We start from the raw sequence: 18,298 nt of genomic DNA on the forward strand, positions 1-18,298 counted from the left end.
TGCCAGAGGTATTGAAAACATGAATTCGAGAAGTATAGTATATTGTGGGCTCTTGCCTTGGGGCCCTGGTTGGAAACAATCTGCTCAGCAGCTGGGGGTATGAGGTGGAGGTGTCTGTGTGTGTGTGAGTGTCTGTGTGTGCTGGGGGGGGGGGGGGGGTATAAGAAGTCTCACTGCAAATCTCAGAGAGCCCAAATCCCTTTATCTCTCCCCTCCTGAAAGCGCCAAGGGGCTTAGGACGGGAGGAAGACGGGCGGCCCGATTCAATCAACCTGCCATGAGATTGGCCTCTAATCCTGATTTACAAATATGCAACCAGCGCTTCCGTACGCCATGATTTGTACAATCCTCTGTCAAGTTCAGAGAGCGATGGTTACTGGTGCATCAGGAAATCGCGTTAGCATGTAGCAAGACAATGGAATGCATTATGAGTCTATTTGTTACCTTTTATACTGATGGCACTGTAACCATTCCACATCTGAGGGTGGCGAATGCATAGTTAGCGCAAAACATCGAGCCCCGATAGACAGATTTATGGGAAATACCCCAGATTGACAAAGAAACTCATTGTCCTTAAAGGTTGGACAGTGTACTGTCTACACTATGTGTATCCTTCATATTATTTATGTGTCACACACACAGAGCTTACTTGATTATTCCACAATTTCAATAACTGACGATTGTTGGATCATACCATGTTTTCCTGGTATCAAATAATAAAAGTTTTTTGTAAATAGCCAACATCCTCCCACTTTATCCTTTTATACACCATCAAAACAGACATGGCCATTGCTGTGAAAATCATACCCTGTATGATAGTGGTCCAAAGGTGTCTGTTGGAGCGCCTTGGTGGGAAAAATGGTATCAGACCATGCCACATAGCTGCATAGTCATAAAAGTTGCTGGTTCAAGAACAGTGTGTCCGATATCGCCACTTTGGTGTTGTGCCCAGAACATCATGAAAATGTTTTTACAGCACCATCATTTCAACTTAGAAAGAAGTTGAATAAACCACATCTGAACAAGCCATAGTGGCTGAGTCGGTGAGTTCAACGTCTCTGAAAGCTTTTGTGAAGATGTCTTTTTAACCTTCACTGTCCAAGTGACACCCTTCCAGACTTTAAAATGAAAGTCTTAATCTCTTTTTAGACATCTAAAAACTTCAGTTACAGATGCCCAAGGGACAGCTTCTTAAGATCTTCAAAAAACTTTTTTATGACATTACTTGGACTCACTTTAGTAAAGGTCATAGAGTGGAATCAAACCTCCAGCCTCAACTTTAGCACATGGAGAAGACACTCAACCAGATGAGCTACCAGGGCACCCTCCAACTACACTTTTTTTAATTGAAAAGATTAAATTAAATTGTCTGTAGTAATAAAAACTAAGTTACAGCTTGTCTTCATTTAACATCAACTTTATTGGATAGCATGTTTCGGTCATCAAACCTTCGTCAGGTAGACTATTGCTCCAGGGTGGATGACCAAAACTTGCTATTCAACAAAACTGATTCTATTGAAGGCATTGTGCTTGCCTCTGAGCGACTGTGCCATATTGTCACATTCTCTCTAACAATGTTTTACTTGGCTTCTAAATTTTTTAGAATTTGGTTTCTAAAAGTACAGCTACAGTATAATGTTTACGGCCAATGACAATGTTGCATGTCATACCTCTCTCTCTCCCTGTTTTCTCTCTGCCTCTGCACCTGCCACTATCAAATAAAGGCCCAGAATTCTCCCAAATATTATATTTATAACAATAAAGTGCTCTGCAATTGTAACTGCATTACCATAGGGCATTGAAAGAGCAATCCTTAGTAAAAAAAACAACTTTTTGTACTACTGCTACATAAGTGCACTGTACCGGCCTCAAAGTTATTGAATGCATCGAAGAATGTGTTCAGTGTTTGATTGGGTTTTTACAAAAACTTAGTCACTTTAGTCACTTTCAATGGATGATTATTATATTTTCTTTGGAGGCTTTAAAAAAAATAACACTCAACACATAAGGAAAATAAATGATTATGTACAATAATATTTGTACCCCGTCTAGTATTGGATTTGAATTTAGTAACCCCCCTAGTCGGTATTGTACTGCAGTCTATATACAGCATGCATGTGTGTACACACTGGCATCTGCATAAAGAGCATCCTATTGATATTGATGTCGTCATTGTCATTCCCAAATCTACCACTCTCTCTCTCATCCCCACTGATCCACGGCGCTGTTTCCCAGGGAAACTGCTGGCAAGGTTAATGTTATGTAACGCTAGTTAAGGATTCAGTCTGTGGAATGCACACCACACTTCACATGCATACAATATGGTGTCACTGTAACTTAAAAGCTAAAGCCAGCTCACCATTTCTATTTTAAGGCGCACGCACATGCACAAATAACACAGGGACACACATGCACCCTTGTCTGTGGATGGACACTAATGCTCCATTAATTGTGGGGGTGGTGGGGGGGTGGGGGGGTGGGGGGGTTGTTGTTGTTGTAGTGAGAGATGAGAATGAGTAAAGGCTAGTGTTAGCTCCTGTAAAGGTGTCTGTTTACAGACACACACACGCACACACACACAGAGTAATCAACATTATTGAGATTGCCAGACAAACAGGGATCACCCAGGAACAGTGCAGCCATCATCAGTGAGTCGGATGACAAACCTGACTGAGAGCAGGATTAGGACTCTGTCCTCTGCCTGGAACCCTCTGAGCTCAAGTGTTTAATTACACTATGACCACTGATATATTTAGCTGAAGTTACTCTCTCAGTATCCGCTCTCTCAGATCCTCTCCGTCTTTCTTCCCTTTCACAGAAGTCTTCGCTCACAATCTAAAATTTGCTAGTCTGTTGTCCTTGTTTGTGTATTTCACAGTTTTGTCTTCAGCCATCAGCGGCTGTTCGTTACAAATAACCATGTAATATTGTATAAATTCCTCTCCTGAATGACTCATTCATGCCATTGTACTGGGCATGTAAGGCCATGAGAGGAAGCCATTCGAGAGCTTGTCATCACACCATTTGTCACGCTAGTTTGTATAAGCACATGACTGGCATTATAGTCTGAACTCTAGGATTTGCATGGCGATTTGTATGGCGATGAAGCACTCGGCATGAGAGACAGATGTGCGCAGAGAACCATCCCATTTCCACATTTGTAAAAAGGCCAAATTGAATGAAACTGTGCATGTCACTTCCTCTGTTTTGGCCCTCTGGTGTAGATCCTCTGGTAGACACACACACACACACACACATAGATTTTAAAAGTGCGGGCACACATGCGCAAAGCTCCAGCAGACAGATGGAAAGATAAAAAGCACCTGCTAACACTCTAGTACATGTCACACTAATAAAGACACACACATGCAGTCGCACCTGTCACTGCAAAGGGTGAACGTGTCTGGAAATGATGTGTTAATGATTTGAGGTTAGACCACCGCAGTCTGTCTCATAGTGTCTGGTACCATCTGAATCAAAAAGCTGCTCACATACTCTGCATCAGGGCAGTCACTTAACTCCTCTCTGCTGCCTGAAGGGTGGGATTTTTATTTTTTGGGGCAAGCGTGTCTGTTTGTGGATTGGTTTTGAAGCCAGTTGCTTTATTTCATTTTGTCGTTTATTCAACAGAAAGAATGGACAGTAATTGACTGTCCCAGTGTTAGCTAGATAGCAAAATTTCCTCAGCAGTCCCTGGGACGGCATATCCTTTAAAGAATTACGGCATCAAATGTTCCAATTCTGACAGGGTTACGAAGAATAAAACACTGCATCTCACAAAACTGAAAGCACTTCCCATTCAAAAACATTACACCAAACAAAAACTAAAAATGGATGTTTTTGTCTCATGTGAAACAGTAAACCAATTATATTTTTGGATTGCTGGTCAAACACACGATGTTATTTGAAGATACCGCCTACAATTAATTGTTACACACATTTTTTCAGTATTTTAGGACATTTTATGGATCGAATAATTACTTTAGAATCCATAGTGAAAATAATTATCAGTTGCAGCCCTACAAAATGGTGAGGAGGAATTATTGAATGATTGATGGATTTTTGTAATGATGACAGAAGCACACTGCCAATGCACATTAAAAAGCTCTGATGAAAGACTAATTTTTCTGTATTCTACATGCAACTCTGCCTTAGTGGAGCAAGTGTGAGCCCCTTGCCACAGTCGGTGGAATGAAGGACAACATCCACATGCAGTGTAGGTGTGGGAAGATGCTTCATTCTGTCATACAAACCTCGAAGAGTCGCAGGGTTTCCCTCAACTTCCTGAGCTTCTGTATTCATCTTCATTTAGTTTGTTGGTTGATAGATGAACACACTCTACGCTTAAGTAGAAACCAATTGTGTTAATGTCCTTTCTAAACAATGATGCATTGCAGACATTTAACTGAGTGCATCTAACATTTTGTCCATCATATGCATGTGTGTACTTACATATTTTTGTGTGCATGCGTGTGTGCATGCGTGCGTGCATGCGTGTGTGCATGCGTGCGTGCATGCGTGTGTGCATGCGTGCGTGCATGCCCAGAAGTGCAGTAGGATTATTTCTCTTCTGTATTTGCTGCTGGGGATTCCCAGGCTGCCCCAGACAATGCAGGATGTTTTTGTTACACAGGAAAAGCTGCTCACTTTCCCCTTTTACTGTCCCCCAGTCCATCTGCCCCCCCCTCCCCTCTGTCTCCATCATTCTATCTAATACACTCAGTCCACATAAACACAGATGCCTTTGTCCTTTTCCATCTCAGTGGAGAAATGCAAAACAAGACCAACAAACATCCTCTTGTGACAAGGGCTTTATATTCCCTTATACCTGAGTGGCTTTGTGTGTACATCTTTATGTTGTCATGTATGTTTGTGTGTCTCCATATCATCTGCGTGTCTTGTCTCATGATTGTAGGTTTCCTATTCCATCCACCTGTGTTGTCACTCTTCGAATACAGAGCTAACGTGTAGCTGTCAAACCCAGTTTCCTCTTTAGCGTTGCAGCTGCCCAGCCTTTCAGATAAGCGCTCAACGCAACAGGACATTGTACCTTGTTCAGAGCACCACGCCAATTGTTCCTCAAGAGCAAAATCTGGTTGTATCGATCCACGCTGGCCTCCCTGTTGTTTCAGCTCAGTGGGCAGTACATTGGAGGGAATGTTTGTACAGAAGTGAGTGATGTACAGAGTGATTTAGAGCTCCCTCCAGGGGGAACCTGGGCGGGAGCCGATTATGACAGCAGACGTTTAGAGACAGGAGGGAAGTAAAGTTGAGGTTATTTAGATTCATTGATTTTCAGATGGCACTGATCTTAGGGCTGATTAAATGATATAGCTGTAATGACACATTTTACCTACAGGAGCAATAGTCATAATAATGGTGGTGGTAATATTTGTAGTGGTAACACTCATGGATCCGTACCCTTATGGATGCCAACTACTGTAACTATGCTCAATATATTCTACCTGAAATCAATCTATTAAGTATGAAACACTTAGAGGATATAAGGGGATGGAAGCTCATAGTTTTTTGACAGAGAACAAGGCTTTGGCAAGACTGAATCCACAGTTAATAGCAACAGAACAGCAGTAAAATGTCCATGAAATATTTCAAATCCACTTGTTCAGTTTAATCCTTGTCTCTGCTGTCCATTTCAGTAACTTCCACACTTTTATGTTTGTCCAAATATGGTTGAATACTGGATGTTGCCTTCCACCTCTCTCTGAAGCTCTTCTGGGGGCATATGCTGCAGGAAGAGTTTGAAATTGAAATTGTTTTTTTTTATAACAGCTTGTCATTAGAAATAATGTAAATCCAAATAGAGGTGATCCAAGCGCTCTGAAGCTTCTATCACTGCCATGCTAATTGACGTCCAAATCAGTATTCAAGGAAGGGGACGTTTCATCGGTTGCACCAAAAAAGAGTCAAAATATTGGAAAGACTAGAAATGGAGCTCTTCTATGGCGTTTTAAACACCAGCGAGGATTCATTGCTTCTTGTGCACAATGCAGTCCCGTGAGCACATCCATACACACTCACAACTGCTCAACAAGTTGACTTTTGAGACTTTGGAGGCGAAGACAGTGGCTAATGTCTCCCCTCCTGTCTTTAACTCCCATTAGACTCAAAATTCCAATATTAGCAAAGTATACTGCTAAACACTGAAGTTTGTCTGGCGCTTCAAAAATCATATTCGGGACAGAAATTCAGGCCGACCCAACCTTCCATTCTCTTTTAACAAGGAAACTACAAACACCATTCAAGCTTAATGTAGATTTTAGGCATCACTCAGGGGACTGCTTCTATTTATATAAATATAGTACGAATATTAATATGAGTTGCATTCTTGCCAAGGGAGTAGCCGATGTGTCTTTGAAGTGATATAAGACAGATAAATGTAATATAAACTATGGCACACATCTACATGCACATATAGGGCGAACACACGGGGCCTTCATCTGTTAGCTGTCACATGTCGTTTCTGCCAACTGTGCCCGTTTGAGCGCACAAACTCTCTGATGTGTCAACATGGTCTCTAATGCCAAGCTCTTGGGTGGATGTGGAGGGGGCCAATGGCTGCGGGGCATGGCCCGAGGACATCAGGAAAGAAGTTGGCCAAAGAGAGAGAAAGGAGGGCGATGTCCACAGTAAACCTCAAGTGTGACGACTGTGGAGCTTCCTCACAGCAGACATTTTGACTTGGTAAACACAGTGTGTTACAGTGGGCCCATGTATTGTGTGCGCTGGCTTACCGGCATGCCTCACCGGAACACCTAAATGGAACAGAGCCATCATAAATGCTATAAGTTACACTTGTGCTTTTCCTTCTCTGACAAGTTCCAGCGCTGTGGAAAAAAATAACTTTATTCCAAAGTTGTATCTTTAAGAAGGGGAGCCAGACAGATGATTCGTAGAATGTGTTTTTGAGAGGTGAGAGAGAGGGAGTTTGATAAACCACCTCGAGCTCACTATCACGGTGGGGTACCTGCTCCATTCTCCTCCCTCTCTGATCCCATTACCCACCATTCCACTGAATCAATATATCAAAGCAGACGCACAGCTCCTGCAGATGTATTTACAGTAGTGCACATATGTCCGCTACTCATCAAGCCTTGGATAAGCTGCCGAGATCCTTTCAAGTGTGTTTTGGAGCTTTCATTCTGTCAATCTGAGAAAAACAAAACAAATGCGCGTCAATGTGACAAATGCATGCGGATATTGTGAATGTTACAACTCCACATTGAACAGTGAGTTTAATGATAAAGACGATGGTTTGATGTCTTCAGTATTGAACATGTCTCTGTCATGCTGAAACATTAAAGCGCTTGGAGTTCTGTTGTTCCATTCACAGGTTCAGGCACCAACATGCAGACACCAGTTCAGAACATTAGACAGCCTGCATCAAAATGTATGTCTTTACTGCTGAATACACACCGTATGGACGTTGTATACAAATCTAAGATCTGATAGCTGAAAGTGTTGACAGAACTGTATGTATGAAGCAAAGCCAATTAAAACAACATTAAGAAGTGTATAATCTAAACCACTGATTGTATATAAAGATGAATGAGGTGTCTCTTCTTCCTTCCACTGTATAGAGTGAATCCAGAGTATCCCGCTACAGGTGGTACCATCTGTGGTGGCTGTGACTCAGGAGAAATGCGGTCATCCACCAATCCGAGGGTTGGCGGTTTGATCCCCAGTCCCTGCGGTCTGTCATGTCAAAGTGTCTTTGGGCAAGATACTGAACCCCAAATTGCACTTGATGGCTGTTCCATCAGTGCGTTAGTGTGCGTGTGACTGTAAGACTCGAAAAGACCATACACCAGCCCAACTCAAACGCAAGCAGCGCAAAGCCGTTAATCATGAAAAACTTCCTCTTTATAACAATAAATAACCAACCCAAACCAAACTTGTTCAATTGAGCAAGTAGCATATACTATACGGTATATATTCCCTCAATCGCTATTTGCTTTGACTTCAACTTGACAGAGGGGATTTATGTGCATATAATGGTGTTTTTACATCTGGTGAATAGGATATTTGTTTGGATGTGCTGTTTGTGTTGATGGCTAATCCAAGCTTCCATTCTTTTTATAGGTCTGATAGGCATTCTTTTTTATTTTTTATTTTTTGAGTGGATGAAAGATCTCTCTGCATCTGACCCCCTTTTTCTACCTATTGAGGACTACCAATTCCTTGTGCACCTCAGTCTTTGTCACTCCTGCTGCTTGCTTGTGCGAGGTGTAGGACGGCCACTATGTCATCTCTGACACAGGGTTGCAGGCCAGTTCTTGTTAACATACAACCAAGGTGTTTTTTGGGAAGGGCTCACGCATAGAGGTTCATACCCCCTCAGATCCTCATCTTATCTGCCATGGCCGTCCAACCAAAAAGAGTTGCCAGTGTCTATGACCAGTGCCAGTAGCTGTAACTTTTACCGTAAGTGACCGACTTATGTAGCCAAATCTGAGTAAGGCTCAGTTAGAGCAGATTGAAAGAAGAGTGAAGCTAAGGCTGCATCCAGATGTCCTGGCTTCACTGCGTTTGCTGACTTCCTTGGAAGATACCCATGTAGTCTGCCAGTACTAAGGGCTTCCCAAACCCATAATACATCTAGTCCACAAGAGTTATTAAGTAGACTTTCTACAGGCTTCCACATAGAGTCTGCTTGGGGTGCAGACCTCACTGGATTTCACTGATTTAATTACCCACAATTGATTGCAATAAAGATGTAACTTTGAAATTGTTTCACTATTACCAATGAAAAAACAACAAACTTATACATTTGTAAAACACTGACTTCATTGAAAGAATACTTGAGGCCAGAAAATACATGACTGTAGAAGTATAGGGGATAGAAGTAGTCAAAATGCATTTTAATATTGTAGTCTTTTGACCTACCAGTCAGCGGCCAGTATATGCTTTGCACTGTCAAGCCCTTGCAGACTTGACGTGATGACAGTGAACACGTCACGGTACAACTGAAGTCTGAGATGGCTCAGTCTGCAAGTCCAGAGGGTGGTCATTTTGGATTCAGCATACGGCTTTGTGTCTTTGTGTGGCCACAGTCCTGCACAGAGCTAAGAATGGGTTAGAGCATAAATAAAAGAGCAAGACCATTGAACATCTCACACAGGAAATTATCGCCCGTGTTCATGTGCTTTCTCTGTCTTTGTCTCGCTCTCTTCCTCTCCAAGGTGAGGAATGATCTAACTAATGAGCTGGAAAAAGCGGACATTCAGATCGCAGACACGGAAAGTTTTTCCAACGACCCCTGTGTCAACGTCAAGAAGCTCAAGGTAAGTGAGTGCTCGACAAATCTGTCTTACTAAACAAAAAAATTGCATTGGTTCAAGGTCAGTTTTATTAAGTATATTCTCAGATACACCAAATGAATTGGGTTCCATTGATTTTAGAGTCACAACATTTAGTTCTGATTTCTTTAATACTGTAATTTTGTATGAGCTGATGTCATCCGGAGTGAATAAGACTTGTGGAGTTATAAGGAGGATGCAGTAATGGCTGGGGGGTCTGTACAGCGACCTCTAATAACCTGCTCTGACTAATGGATGTTTGATGGGCCTTTTAAGGATATACAGTACACACACACTTACACAGACATGCGTACAGGTTTTCTTATTTTCTTTCCTCTCCTTTTCTCTCCTCTGAAATGAAATGAGACAGAACAAAATGAGGCCATTATCAGGCCAATATTGAGATGTTAGGCCTGTACGTCTTTACACCACTTACTCCTGGTGTTGACATGCATGATGAAACAAAAATGCATGAAATTCAAATGTTAATGCAGCCAAGTGTGACAGCTAGATTAGCCAAACTATCTCCAGAGGCAATCAGAGATGCATTTGGCCTCATTTACCAGTTGTATATGTGTTGCAAGTGTCGCAGTGCCACATACAGTTTAAAGTAGAAACGTTGTCATGGAGATCAAACATCTGACCAAATGGCTGGTGAGCTTTACTGGAGAAAAAGGACCATGACTGTATTTTTAGACAGGAAGCTACATACATGGCACAGTGACAGAATAGATGTTGGACGTGAAGAGAGTGGGTGGAGTAGGAGAAAGAAAAGAAAGAGTAGTGGGAGATATGACGTATGCAAGATGGAGCAAGTTGAAAGAAATGCAACGGGGGGAGATGTGGAGACAGAGGGATAGAGGAAGAACAGGGAGATAAACTGTCTCTCCCAAAATATACGTGTAACTCTGCATGTTGAGGGCTGACATTTTAAGCTGACACCATCCTTCCTTGATCAACTCTAAATATGCAAATCACAGCATCGCCTAGTAAGCTTTTCCAGAGCGTTTTGGACGGGGTGGGCGGGGGTCCTCTGACACCCTAATGGTCTGTTTCCCCGCTCGTCTCGCAAACAGCCGCTCACTGTCTCCCCGACAGCGACGTAATATGATGAGGTAGAGGGTGACACAGATTTTTTCGTTGTGAAAGCTGGTTCTTTTTTTGGTACAGTGTTGTGTGCGCTTGTGTACGTGCAACGACGTGTGTGGGGCAGGGGCGGGAGGGGGCCGTGGCGTCACCGCGCGATCCACAAATAGAGCGCTCACATCTGTGATCCAGCTGGAATATTCACAAAGCAGACAGGCATCTCTGCTGCAAGGCGTCGGAGCAGCCTTCTACATTTCTCTGTCGCTCTCTGCTTTTTTTTTTTTTTTTCATCTTTATCTCTTGTTCTCTGTCCCAACTTGCTGGACAGGCTGACAAAACAACATCAGAAAACAAAGGCAGACCGAGACACCCACCCACACATGCACGAACATGCGCCCACACATACCTTCTAATCTTAGCAACAATCAAGCTATTCTTCTTTAATTTGACCATGAAATGAAAAATGCAGACAGACATTTTATAGACCAAGGCTTCTGAGGATTTTCGGGCCAATTTAGGGAGCTTGCACTCATTGGAGGGCCACATGAGAAAAAATGTCCTGAAATCTAAATTAAGTCCAAAACCCTGTATTATTTATGATGATTTAATTATTTATCATGCATTCAAACTTCTTGCCCCTCAGATTTGATGCAGAAGAGGATGGTCCAATTTCTTTTTAAAAAATATTTTTGGCTCACTGATGCTGCAAGGGGCCATACACACACGGATTACTTTCAATTTTATTCTCCAGTACTGTATGCTTGATTTGAAACTAACTTCCCCTGTAGTCATTACTTTATTTAAAAGCAGCTATTTCTATATACCAGTGTTGGTATAACTTCTAAGAGCTGATACTGATGAGCTGGCGGTAAGAATCTGTTGAATTCTCAAGGTAACCTTTAATTGAAAAAAAAAAATTTCTGCTAAGATGCTACACATTCTGCTACACATTAACGCACCGGTTGTTCAATTCATGGCAAGTATAAATGGAGTACACATATCCACTGCCAGCTGGTACTGTATATTATATAGCTGCAATCATTAGTCCATGAATGGATTAGTCAATCAAAATAAAATTCATTAGCAACTATTTTGATAATTGATAATAAGACTTAGAACATTTGCTGATTCCGGCTCCTTAAATGTAAGGATTTGCTGCTTTTCTTCGTCAGTTATAGCAGTAAATGAAGAGTTTACGACTTTTGGACAGCTGGTTGAACAAATGAAGCAATTTGAAGATGTCACTTTGGACTCTGGGAAATTGTGATGAGCTTTTCTTTTCTGTTTACATTTTAAAGACTAAACTATTGATCACTTAATTGTGAAAATAATCTGAAGAAAAAATTGATAATGAAAATAATCATTAGTTGCAGCCCTGTTGGCCATGATTAGAACATAAAACATGAGAATATATTCCTAGTTGTAATCAAAACTGAAAATTTTCATGGATGGTTTTGATGCCACATGGCTTGTGGGCTTATAGATACAGAGGATAAGCTCAAAGAAGTATTTTGCAATGATATTATCATTATAGGTTTGTTCATTTCATGTGGTCTGTTATTGATAATAGCATTTTGCTCCCTTTTCAAACTGATAAAGCACCACAGAGCACACAGCCCTCCTCACGCCAACTTCAAGGACCAATCCACATCGAATTCTAGGTCTGAGACTCAAAGAGTTTACACAGCAACAAGTATTTTCCCACTAAATTTAATTTAGTTACAAGATCAGGAACACTCAGATGATGTGCCACATGCAGACATTATTTCAGAGGCTTTTAGGCAGCAGCCTGTTAGTTCCAGTTCAAATAATAATGCCAGATCGGTGGTCATAACAGTGTGGTTATAACATTCAATGCTCACCTAGGATCAATTAGTGATCACACACAAATCTATCCTGCTGTGTGCAGATGTGAAGAGGTGCACACAACACAGTCGCTGCACAGTAATCATCACAAACAGACGGGGGGATGGTTTAGTGGGTAGAAGCAACACATTGCCCAGTCTACAAATCACATCTCCCGCAACCTCATAAAAAGACCATCATTAGTCCTGTGTTTGTGTGTAAGTGTGTGTGCCTAATAAGCCTTAACAGTGCCTGATTGGGCTTATGAGGTACAATATTACTCAAACCATTATCAGGTATAAATCACCATCATAAAGTTACAAACAGCCCTGTCATGGATAAAGCAGTCAAGGCTGGCCTTAACACTACCCTTTTGAGAACAATTACTGTTATAGTTATATAAAAGATCTAGCAATGAGGGTAATTTGGGGTCCTGTAGTGCCCCAGTCTCTCTGTAATCCACAAACACAGTGCGCTCACTCATAGCCCACAACCACACAGTCTTTCCGTGTTGTTGCCAGGCAGGCCAGAATTCATACTGAGGCTGTGGTCGCTGGCCATTTTGGTTCAGAGCCATTTCTCCCGGGGAGAACAGTGTTAAGTAGCCACTGGCACTTAACACCCTCATGCACACACACTAACCAAGAATGTACCCCAGAAAAGTTGCGACCTGCCCTTTTTGTATATGCACAATGTGATGGAGCCCCAGTAGTGGAATGACACTGAGGGCTTTATAGAAAAGAGCCCCTTAAATGTCCCAGCATGCTCTCTGGCAATGTGGGGAAACAGCCAGAGAAGCCTTTTGATTGAGCTGCTCAGCTTTCTGAAAGCTCTCATCCTCTTTAGTGTGTCAGTGTGCATGTGTGTATGTCCCATATGCTATCTATCTATCTATCTATCTATCTATCTATCTATCTATCTATCTATCTGTCTGTCTGTCTGTCTGTCTGTCTGTCTGTCTATTTGTCTATTTGTCTATCTATTGTGAGGAGGCATATTATGTTCAATTTCAGGTTCATACTTTTATTTTGGATTACTACTACAATAGGTTTACATGCTGTAATGTTTGAAAAACACATAAATTCTCTCATACTATCCAGCGTTGCACCACCTCCATTCTCCCTGTCTCTGAAACGTCCCGCTTTAGCAGCTTTCCCTGTCTGTCTGTTAAGGCCCCGCTGCCAAATAGCCAGTCTGCTCTGATTGGTCAGCTGACACTGGCCTGGCCACGAAAAAAAAAGTTTACCAGCATCAAACCTGCTACTTATTATTTAGTAAGCTTTAAATGAGGCCAACTAAAGTAGTCCATGTTGCCACAGACTAGAAGTAGCATTAGCCAAGCAACATGCTAACGCCTAATTCAACAGAATACCCTACAAAATAAACAGTAAAATAACATGAATCAAAGCAAAACCTAGAACATCCAAGTTTGAAGTCGGTACATGGATAGCTGTTAATCGATCTACTGGCCCTCGTTGATAATGCAGTTTGAAGGAAATACCACACACAGCTTGTGAAGTTACCAGAGCAGTGAGGGAATGATATACACAGTTCAATAGTTTCCACACACACACAGCTTGTGAAGTTACCAGAGCAGTGAGGGAATGATATACACACAGTTCAATAGTTTTTCAGTCATTGTGGGGAACTTTCAATCACATTTCCATCCAAAATAAAGTAATTCCACTTGACATCCTCAGATGGGAGTAGGGGAACTTTTGTGTTAATTCTGGCAGTCAACAACAGAGCACTTCACATGTTTGGCACTTGGCTTTGTACTCGCCCTCTAAAGGAAAACGGTTAGCCCACCAAAGAGTTTCCCAGTTGACCATGTTGACGCTTCCATCAAAAATACATTAGTTTCACTCAGCTCTATTGTCTTCAGTGTATGGATTTGTCCTGGACTGTGCAGCCAACAATAGAGCAGCTGTGCTTAACTTTTACCTATAACATAATGTAAGTGGGCCTGGCTCGTATGAGAAAACTATTATTCAAATGAGCATCCATGGGGTAAGGACTGTGTGCTGGATGCATGACATACGATAGGGACTGTCTGAGGAAAGATCACTTCATGAACTGTAATCATAATGGTTTGTTATTATCCAGAAGAAAGGCAAGACAGCATAGATTCACTGAGGTTACAGCTGGTGGGTTCAGTACTCCATTGAAGGCTGCCTTTGTTTAAATTTTTCATTACAACTCAACCTGTATCGACTGTAAAACATGTTTTCAGGTTTTTCTGTTTTGTAATTGATTTTCCAAAAACCCCCTGCATGTAGTCAGCAATGAAACTAAAAGGTTTTACTGCTTGGTTGTTTGAAATGTATAGCATTTTCGCCTAATCGATACAAGAGGGAACCTTACACTTGAGAACTGCATGTAGCACTTAAAGTACATGACATTACAGTAGAAAACACTCACTGTTAAGTATGTTTGTGAAGAATGAGCATCCTGTTACAAGGCAACTGTTGGTGACAAATCACAAATTAGTAAAGTCGGTCTTCCATTAAATTGAGTGTTCAGAAACATCAGTCTTTACATTTTCTTCATTGCGCTGTGAAAACTGACCTCCTGTATTTGGTAGTATGTCAGGCTGTCTGCACTATCATTCACTCATTCAACCTTTATTTAAATCTGTGGTTTGAATTAGACTTCTCTCTCTGTATCACACATCACCTCTAGCCTTGCTGACATGATGTAGATTCATCAAACCCGTGTCAGTGTTACTGCATTAGATTTAGTGGAATTTTTGTACAGTAATGTGTGTCTGCCTTGATACACACATACTGTATGCACACATCTGCCTTTGTGCATATGTGCTTGTACTATACATATGCTTGTGACACTAAATGACAGACTGTTGGCCCCAGAGCCTGATCTTTTTTTTCCACCATGAAACATGCTGCACTTCCAACCGGGCGATCTGAATTATTTACCAAGTCAATCACCAGGCCATGTGCTCTGAATCCCCATGTAAATCTGTGCTCTCCAGCATGGCTGGCAAGGCAGGCAATTCTGCCCACTGACACTAATGTCTCTGTTGTTATGGATTGACACAGTGCGACTTAATATTGCCCTAGCCTCTCAGCCACTGGTTCACCACTCAGCTCACACACACTTTGTAGCTACTGAGAGACTTTATGATAAAAATACAGTACCGGCAACATGACTGTTTCTTTGTTGATTTGTTACTAAAGTTTGAAACTCATCCTAGCTAGTGAAGGTGTATATTTATTTCTACAGGGCCACTGCTGGGTATCGCACTGTTACTTTAAATCCAGACAGTCACGTAAGAGACTGTAATGCCCACCTTGCTGTAAGGTGACAGCAATGCAATATAATCTTGATGATATGATATATATATATTTGCCAGTTGGGTCATAGCGTCTTATTCTTTCTGTTTACAGGACAACGATGTGAGAATCATCATTGGCCAGTTCGACGAGAATTTGGCCTCCAAAGTCTTCTGCTGTGTAAGTCTACACTCAGCTTGAGCAATGTTCTGTGTCGTGCAAAGCTATACCAACAAAACCTTTTGTTTTATGTACATTTGGTAAAGCTGCATTTTGAATAATGATTTGGACATGATGTGATCGTGCTGTGAACACATAACAGTAAATTGTAAATGTGTAATGCAAGAACAAATGGAATTATGTGAACCCAATTTATCAGTTAATTCTTTGGGGTCACATGATTTGAACTTAGATGGTTTGGGCTCAAGTTATTTTGCCCTCAGTGCTTAATTAATGATTACAGAATGTATTAAAGGACCATTGTGTCCCTTCTAAGGCAGAGAATCTATGACGGTCCTCAGGTAATGTAAAAGTATGAGGAAAATTGAAAAATGCCCTCTCTAGATCCAGTGTTTAGTTTGTTTATTTTGGACTAATGCAACAACATGGTGGACTTAGTTGTAGAGGACCCACTCCCTCTGTAGATATAAAAGGCTAATTCTTAACTAAAGGAAACACAATGACTCTAAGTTCCAGGTGATTAAACACTGATGAAAATGTAAAAGTTATAAATGTTGAACACCATTCCTGCCAAAAGACCCCTCTAAGTCTTTCTCGCTGGACTCTTAAACTCAGTTGGCAATAGACCCAAACTCTCAGGCCAATCTTAGCTTTAGATATACTCTCCTCACATTAAGTCAGAATGATTAAACATAAGTTAAGCTCCATAAATCATACTGCATCTCCCAGTGACTACATTGCTTCAGCTTCCGCTTCCTCTATCCCTCCCAGGCATATAACCTGAACATGTTCGGCAGTAAATACCAGTGGATTATCCCCGGCTGGTACCAGGGCAACTGGTGGGAGCAGGCCAACTCCACCAACTGCACCACCAAGAAGCTGCTCACGGCCATGGAGGGATACATCAGTGTGGACTTCGAGCCGCTCAGCGCTCGCCAGATCAAGGGCATCTCTGGCAGAGTGAGTGACACCCGCTGTTGTACTTCAGAAGACCTTTAATGTTGAAGACGAGTAATTCAGTGTGTCATGAGAAGAACTGAAAGTACAAATGAGCTGATCAACCAAACCTTAATGTTTATGTGTATACCGACAGACTAATGCTATTGATACATTTACAATGATATAGCAGCCTGACCTGAAGTATAAGAAAATGGTTTAATATTTTGTCTTGGTTTTGGTGCGGGTCTTCTGTTTTTAGACCAGTGCTTAGTCATCACTGGAAGTTTATGTACTTTTCAGTAATTTTAACATTTCCTGTAGATCTGTGGAGACATGAGAGGGCGTTCTCCACAAAGAGACATCTTAGATGCATGTTTTTAAAGCAGACATCTCAACCAAAATCAATCATGTTCTTTTTCCACAATGCGCTACCCGGCACAGAAGCATTGATCCCCAAACAGCATTTCCAGTCACTTTGTATCTCAAATTGTGTGGAAAATAATCCCTTCTGCTTGGACAAAGTAACATCCAATAAAAGTGAATTAGAAATAATCCCAAACTCTCTTTCACCTCTCCTTCAGACCCCTAAGGAGTACGAGAGGGAGTACAGCAGAGAGCTTCAGCAGAAAGGTGTGGAGGCCAGCAAGTTTCATGGCTTTGCCTACGACGGAATCTGGGTCATTGCTAAAACCTTTACTCGCGTGATGGAACTGCTCCGGAGAAAACAGCAGCAGAACACCTACCACAACTTCACCGTGGACGACCGCGAAGTGGGAAAACTGGTGCTGGATGTCATGAATGAGACCAACTTTTTTGGTGTAACGGTAAGTTATGGAGCCGATTGTTTTTTGTTCTTTTTAAACGTGCAGTGCAGTCTTATATGCTGGAAGTTGGAATGGGTTATTTCAGATGACACATTTTCATACACTGAGCCTTCAAAGCTGTCACAGTACACTTAATTGACAAGGATACTCTCCAAACGCTCTCATACTGCACATTTGTATGTTGTTTTGTTAGTATTAAATAGCCAGAACTTTCCACACTTTGTGTAGACTGGTTTGTATATCTTTAAATCAATGACAATCATGTTGGGGCACTGTTGCTGCTATGTCCAGGGTGCTTGTTTCAGTGGTTGCAGGTGGGGAAGTGAGCTGTGGCTTTTTCAGCTTGTTGTACGTTCGGATTCCTGTCATTGCAAATAGCGAGAGGGACTTGACGGAAAATGCCGACTCAATTAGTCGCCAATGGCAACCTTATACCGAAAGCTTACTTCCTGTGAGTCACACTAGGTTTTTGTTAATATTGTTCAGGCACATAGTAACTGAGAGAAACACAGACGCTCATGATTCAGTACATATACAGGTACAAACATGGTTTAAAGTTACACAGTCAAAACACCATAATACATGTTACTGCTGATGAAGAAGAATCCTAAAAACATCTCTATGTAATTGTTTGTACATGTGTACACTATGTAAATGATACGTGTTCTGAGATTGTACAGTATGGATTGGGCAAATGTCAGAACAGCACACAGAGGCATTAATTACTGCTCTGCCTGTTTGCAGAGAAAGTTACTTAGCCATCCTTGTCTGCATGAAGCCTAAAGTGATGCCATTCGGTGCTGCCGACTCACTC

At 41.6% G+C, this 18,298-nt stretch overlaps 1 protein-coding gene across 1 annotated transcript in view; it reads left to right on the plus strand.

The window, feature by feature from the left end:
• The window catches only part of gabbr2 (gamma-aminobutyric acid (GABA) B receptor, 2), a 194,996-nt gene that overhangs the window by 101,530 nt on the left and 75,168 nt on the right, over positions 1-18,298 (plus strand). Inside the window, exons 4-7 of the mRNA XM_030412068.1 lie at positions 9,201-9,302; positions 15,656-15,721; positions 16,493-16,681; positions 17,242-17,484. Coding sequence (XP_030267928.1) covers positions 9,201-9,302; positions 15,656-15,721; positions 16,493-16,681; positions 17,242-17,484 — 600 coding nt within the window. The remainder of the gene's footprint in view (positions 1-9,200; positions 9,303-15,655; positions 15,722-16,492; positions 16,682-17,241; positions 17,485-18,298) is intronic.

Source organism: Sparus aurata, chromosome 3 (assembly GCF_900880675.1).
Source record: "Sparus aurata chromosome 3, fSpaAur1.1, whole genome shotgun sequence".
NCBI lineage: Eukaryota > Metazoa > Chordata > Actinopteri > Spariformes > Sparidae > Sparus > Sparus aurata.